The 7,618-nt window shown below is 26.4% G+C and overlaps 1 protein-coding gene across 1 annotated transcript; it reads right to left on the bottom strand.

Annotated features, from left to right (window-relative positions):
- Nucleotides 1-469: 469 nt before the first annotated feature.
- Nucleotides 470-5,112, bottom strand: LOC130823398 (transcription factor MYB118-like). Its single transcript, XM_057688019.1, has 3 exons — nt 4,568-5,112; nt 3,418-3,544; nt 470-1,030 (listed from the first exon to the last, which is right to left on the bottom strand). The coding sequence occupies exons 1-3, from the start codon at nt 5,110-5,112 to the stop codon at nt 470-472; spliced, it is 1,233 nt and encodes a 410-aa protein (XP_057544002.1).
- Between the last annotated feature and the right edge of the window lie 2,506 nt (nt 5,113-7,618).

Below are 7,618 nucleotides of genomic sequence, written 5' to 3'. Positions count from 1 at the left end.
TTTTTCTAGCACTAAATACTTATGTTATTGCATAATAAAGTTGTAACAAAAAAAATAATCTTTTAATAAGTAAAATTAATAGATCCAACAAACTCTCATAGTCTCATTCTCATATATGTAACTTCAACATACAAGTACACAACACAAGTCAAGAGTATCCCTAATACATGGTGACCTTTGTATGTCATTCTCTTTTTACACCACCAAACTTTAATTTAGTATCTTTATAGGGAAATAACAACCAAAAAAAACTTCATAAACCCTTCACCAAAAAAAGAAATAAAGAAAAAAATAACCCTTTTCCCAACACATTAAACATGCTAACTTCTATGGATTCTCTTTAGGAAACATAAATAAATATTGGTCTTTTATGAACAAAACAAAGTTTAGGTTAATGGTTATCCTTGATCTTATGACTAAGAGATTCGACTTTTCAACCATCGATAAATCAGGTATCTCGACTCGATTTTTAGATATTAACTTGATTAATCATTTCCATCAAATCAAGCTCCCTTTTCTCACCAAATTGCCTCAATGAACTCAAACTATCATGGGGATGATTCATAACCTCGTTAAGCTTATGCCCATGTTGTGGATCATCATAACAATCAAGTATAGAATCTAAACTACCTTCTTCAAACATTTGGGCATTAAAATCAAAATCGGGAACCTCCCCAAAATCATGTTCTAGCCTTACTTGATCACTTGAGCTCGAATTCGAGGATTCGATTTGTTGTTTCGATGAATTTGCTTCATTTTTCATCGAAGAAGTCGGTTTTTTCCTACAACCAGCATTGATTGTTTCAGGAGTTAAACTCTTGATGTATTCTTCTAAGAGAGAACTTTTTCTTGGGTACTTTGTTCTGCATTTTCTCTTGGAAAATTGTCTTCTTTTGGTAGCATTCCAATGGTTTTTAATGGAGTTTTCTGTTCTTCCTGGAAGTTTCTTTGCAATTTCAGCCCATTTGTTGCCTATTTCTGCATGGGCTTTGATGAGAATCCTGTCTTCCTCTTCAGTCCACACATCTTTCTGTATATAAAATGAATATCAAATTATCATAATCACTTAAAATTGTTATTTTTCTTCTTTTTCTTTTTCTTCCTTATTACTCCTTCATTGATGAACCCTAACTTCTCAAAAAAATCAAATTAATGAATCCTGAGAAGGGTAAAGTGCAAGAGCTCCCTCCATAGCCCAAAAAACCAAGAGTAGAAGCACTTTTTTTAGTTTTAATTTGGTTTTTTGAGAAGTTAGGGTTTATTAATGGAGGAATAATGGGGAAGAAGAAAGAGGGGATTAATAGATAAAGGAGAAGGATTATTTTTGAAGAGTTGAGTAAACAAAAAGGAAAAAAAAATAAAGGGAAAACATACTTGCTGCTGCCGGTTACCAAAGGGTGGGTATGTTTTGAACAAATTAGAAGAATAGTTTGGATTATTAAAAAATAATTGATGGTTAAGATTACTTTGACCAACGAGTGATAATTGAAATTAATTTCAGCAAATTTTCCTTCCTTTTCTTTATTTTTTTTTTGTTTTAACGCACACCCATTGTCTCAAAATAAACGCTATAGTATATTAAGCTAACCTTCGATCTCTTAATAAACTAGATTATATTTTTTGCCAAAAAAATTGAGAGTATTTAGAGAAGATATAGAAAGGATTATTGCTAGATGAAAACGCTAATAGTATGAATAATTCTAAAATAATCAATAGTAAGACAAATTTTGAATTATTAATACTATCTTCAATTTAGAATAAATGTTTCATTTGCTTTTTTACACTGTTCATCAACCACTCTTAATTTGCATTGTATTTTTAATGTAGATGTCAAAATATAATCAAGTGGAATTTTATTTAATTCGTCTCAACATAAATTTTATTAATATCAAAGTTTATAATTTTTAATTATGTATAATTAGAGATACTTAAGATTAAATTAGTGTATAAGATAGAGTGTAAAAACTAAATAAGACAATTAGTGTAAATTGGAGGAAGTATTAATTTTTTTTCTTTGAATGTAAAAAATGTGAAAATGTGTAGGCTTTTGTTCTTGTACAAGTATTGTGATTCCGATGTTCCATTTTCTTTTAAACTTTATAATTAACATTTTTATTTTATGAAAAATTTTGAAGGAAAGGATGGATGATGCCTATACTCGTGAATAGCATGATGGTCTTACACTATAACCACTAGCTTTGAATTTACCATTTACTTTTTTAATTTCTTTGTAACGTCTACTTTGACGTATGTAACCAATGAATTTTGATGTTTTCTTAGTTTAGCTATAATTATCTTTAATTATCTAGGAATAAAAGTAATTAACGTTATAATAACATTGACACCATTTTAACAATATTCCATCACCTAATTAATTATTATGTTTTATATTTTCCTTTGTAATAATATCATGTCAAACTTAATTTATTTGTGATTAGTGTAAAATAAATAATCAATATTTAATGCAAGCATCAATGTAATATTAATTTGAAATTTAAGTGAATGATGTATTAGCTTTGTGGTTGGGACATTTTTCTTTGATAGCTAACCTTATAAAAAACGTTTGATTCTTATCACCTATAGACATAATTAATTGATTCTCCTTACTTGTAGAGATTCTCTAATCATCCTATGCTAGAATTATTTTATTTTAAATAATTTGCGAATTACGACCTTAAAGTTTAACAATTTTGCGAATTACAGTCTTAATGTTTATTTTTTGCGAATTACAACCACCAAAGTATTAAAGTTTACAGGTTCAAGTTAAAAACATAGAATTCCAATCACTTAACCTAAAATTCCAACCACCAAAATGATCGGAATTATGTGTTTTAGCCTAAACCTGTAAACTTTAATAATTTGATGGCTGTAATTCACAAAAAATAAACATTAAAATTGTAATTTGCAAAAATACTAAACTTTAAAAGTGTAATTCATAAATTATTCTTTTATTTTTAAAGCTGGCATCTTAGTCTTACTATAACACCAAAATACAAGGATGGAAACATTGCATGCATGAATTGTACTACGAATACAATGAACTCTGTTTCCCTTATTTGCTCTTTAGCAACAGCTTATTTGCTTCCCTAGATGCTATTTTCGACACTTGTACTCATTTATATGGGTCTGTTGAACCAAAAAAAATATATGAAAAATATACACCTTCCCACCCTAAGAAATTACACCCTTCACAATTAATTCAATTATTAAGCAAATTTATAAATAAAATTAAATTATGTGCGTATGATAAAAAAATAAGAGAAAATGAGAATAATAATCAAAAAAATGGTGCCAACAATGCAAAAATGAAAATATTCGAATTTAAAAAAACAAACTAAAATAAAAAGTGTAATAATTTATCTGAGTATTAATTAGTAAACGATAATTTAAAGTGCTAAAAAAGGAAAAAAACACAACCTTAATATCAGGCCTTAAATGATTATGCCATCGTTCTCTGCATTGCTTTCCAATCCTTCCATTCAGCAATTGAGCAATTTGAGACCATTTTCTTACACCATGACGTTCCACCAATTGATTCAAGAGCCTATATTTGTATACATCAACACATCATGAACAAAAAAAAATACAAATACATATACACTATATGCTTATAAACAAGCGCAAATATAGAATATTATTAGTATAGGATGAATTAAATATTTAATTTTATACGTATATAAAAGCAACTCGGTTGTTTTTTTTTTGCTATATATTACACAGTTTAATACTCTTTCTGTACTCTAATGTTATACCCGTTTAAAATATTCAATTTCAAGTGGAGAAAATTTTAATTAAGATTTTTGAAATATATAGAAGATAATATATATATATATATATATATATATATATATATATATATATATATATATATATATATATATATATATATATATATATATATATATACATATATATATATATATATACATATATATATATATATATACATATATATATATATACATATATATATATATATACATATATATATATATATACATATATATATATATATACATATACATATATATATATATATATATATATATATATATATATATATATATATATATATGTGAGATCTCATTACATTTGTATTAATATATACTCCCTCCTATTCACCACAAGTGTCCCATTTGTTTTATGGACCCTATCCAAAATGCACTTATTCAATCCTTAATACATCTAATTGTGCATAATAATAAATTATGTAAAATTGATATGAATAATCCTTGCATTGAGACGAATTAAACAAGATTTTACTTGACTATGTTTTAACTTAAAGATTAGTAATAAAAAACAAATTAAGAATAAGATATGAATAGCGTCCAAAAAATAAATGGGACACTTATGGTGAATAGAAGGGAGTACTTTTTTATATTATATTTTTATAATTTTTATGATGCGTATTCTGAGGCTCAAAATTTACTTTGAAAATTATGTAAAAAGTAATCGAGAAAAATGAAAAACAACAAAGGGAGAATTAGCAGATTTTTGTATCAAATAATACGAGTCATGGTCTAGGCAGACTCGGACATAAATTAAGTTGAAGAACATTGAAATTGACCTATCTTCTTCGGTAGTCCATTGGCCCTTGACTACACTAGTCTTCTTGCGGCTCCTTCTTTGTTTCCTTACCGTAGTTTTAGGGGTTACACTTGAGTCCTCATCGGAGGGCCTAAACCCATAATCACAATAATTAAAAGGGTTATTATAGCTTTGAGAACCTTGATTTATCATGTGAGAATTGCCTAAATTTCCTCCATTTTGATTAAAATTCTCCAACAAAGGCACTAAACCACCATCATTTGTAACATGATCAACAAATGGTTTAGTCTCATAAAAATCATAATTTGGAAATAACCCAAATGGGGAATTTTCATAAGAGTCTAAATCATTTTGTTGAATCTCAAACAAAGGGTTTAAATTTGTGTTAGAGGATGATACAATTAGATTCATATTAAAATTCTCAACATGATGAAACTCTTGGAGATCATAGCAAGATGCCCCTTCTAAGAACACCCTTTCGTCTCGCGATTTCGAGTTTGTTTCATTGAAAAATAAGGGTAGAGATGAAGAAAAATTTTGCTTATACTTAGCATCAAAATCCATTGAAGAGAAGTGAAAGCTTAAAGGGGGGAGAAGAGAAGTTTAGAGTTTGTTTTATGTATGTGTTTTTATATTAGCCTTTTTGAACATATAAAGGAAAAGATATATATAAAAGGTGTTAGTGTTATCTCTAAATGAACACTTAGGGATAAGAAAAGGAAAACAATTTTGTTAAAATGCGAACAAACATTTTGGTATGTTACTTTTCATAGGGTGTAAAATGCTAGAAGTAAAATAATAAGGATTAAGCTTAATTATGTTAATAAATGTGTTATTATTAATTAATTTGTTGTTAATGGAAGTATAAATAAAGATTTGATTCAGCAGTTACATAGATTATATTTTTACATAGTAAAGAAAATGGTCAACAAGAGACTTTGATTAAATTTATTACATTAGTAAAGTTGTTTAGTATTAGCTTTTCTATAATTAAAATGGATCTTTAAGTTGGTGTAGAGTGGCATGCCAATATATGACTGCAATTACTAGCTATGTAGTATGGATTCTTTATGAAAAAATTACTATGAATAATATAATTTTTTTGCTTATTTTCCTATAATAATATTAACTTTTGATTAACCATGAATAATATCAATTTAAGAGGGTGTTTTCCTAAAATATACCTAACATGTTAAAAATCAAAATATAGGAGATTATATGACAAAAAAAATTAGTAAATTAATTAATAAACTAAAGTTGGTATTACTCTAGGAAAAAACCACCCAAAATTGGTATTATTTATGATTAATCAAATGTTCGTATTATTGTAGGAAATTAACAAAATGTTGTATTATTCACGGTAATTTTTCCTTCTTTATATTATGTTTTTTGTACCCATATTTAAACATTAATTAAAGTATTTGATAAAGGTCTGAAGTCATAAGATTTTATTTTAAGCGGTCAAATAGACGATATACTAGTAAAAAAATTATAGTCGCATGACAATTATATATAAAACAGATTATAGTTCTAATTTTTGTTTTTTTAATTAATAAATCTAAAATATTTTATGCCAGGAAGTCTATTAAGTTATGAAAAATATAATACGTAGCTTGTATGATATTTTGAACCATAAATTTTAAGTTTCATATCTATTACTTTGAGCACTAAACTTAAATTAATTTTGTGCTATTTTATTAGCTCTTATAGCATAGTTTTTTCGACTTTGGGCTAACTAGGGATATAAGTTATTAAGATAATATCGTAAATAAAATCAATTTAAATTGAATAAGAAATAGGATATAGTTTGGACTATCATAAATTTCAATACCAGAATATTTTGATTTGGAATAACTTTGAGGCTTTGAGCCTATTAAACCCCGAAATTCAGAATCGAATTATAATAGAAACTCAATTTCTATGTTGGGCTAAATTACTAGTTGAATAAAACTAGTGTATTTCGGCGTACAATAAGGCTTTAGTAGGTGATACTAAAAAAAATTAAGTGATCTTACAATTAAAATAAGTCTTTATTTAAGAATTTTCAAGTTTTATTTTGTCATCCTCACTTTGATTATAATGATTTTCAATTTCTTAAAATTACTATTTTGGTTTTCTAATTCATTTTGCAGTTTAAATTAGTTTTAGTTAAAAAATCTGTTTGAATTAAACTTTAAGTTTATAGAAATAATCAAATTAAAAATCGAACTTTCACCCGTACAGCCAACAAGGGTAGATATAATAGATTGCTTGGGATGCACCCATCCAAAAAAAAAAAAAAAAAAAACTCTAGCTTGCATAACCATTAAGCTATGAACTCCAAACTTCTTTAAAACCTATTACAATAACTATACTCAATAATAAAGTATATTAATATCATTTAATAAAAATAGCTCAATTAATAAAAGGCTAAAATGTTTTTTAAGGAACAAATCAAATTTAAGCAATAAATTTTTGAATAGTACCATACTACCATGACATTTATATTCTCATTTATGCTTCTAATGACACTTTATCAAGCTCCTCATAACAAGACAAGATATATTGGCAGATAAACAAATGTGGAAATGCAAAAATATAAAATGTAGAAGGGTATTACTAAAGGCCAACATAAATAAAGTTTTAAATGTCTTGTAACTGACAATCCTTTTGCTATGCATATAATATATAATGAAAAACATAAAATATGTGTAGACATTAAACTCTAATAAATTGGCCGGACATGAGAGATTTTTCTCTAAAAGACGGTCTCTTAAAAAACTGGCTGAATTAATTAAGCTTCATTTCTCTATTTTTTATGAACACCTATTAATAACTTGTAAGAAATAGATACTTGGATGGCTAAATGGTATTTATATTTAAGGGGTGAAAGTTTAGTTTGCAGTTTGGTTTTATGTAAAACCAAATCAAAGAAAATTTAATTCGATTTTCGAATTTTCAATCCAAATTTAAATACAAGCCAAATCAAACTAAACTATATTAAGACGGTTTGAACTTTTAAAAATCAACCCAAACCAATTTTACTTCTAAAAAAAATGATAAATTAAAAAAAATTAAAAATCATAGTAGT

This window comes from Amaranthus tricolor, chromosome 9 (genome assembly GCF_026212465.1).
Source record: "Amaranthus tricolor cultivar Red isolate AtriRed21 chromosome 9, ASM2621246v1, whole genome shotgun sequence".
NCBI lineage: Eukaryota > Viridiplantae > Streptophyta > Magnoliopsida > Caryophyllales > Amaranthaceae > Amaranthus > Amaranthus tricolor.
Note: the sequence above shows the minus strand (reverse complement) of the source record. Positions and strands in the feature narration are given on the sequence as shown.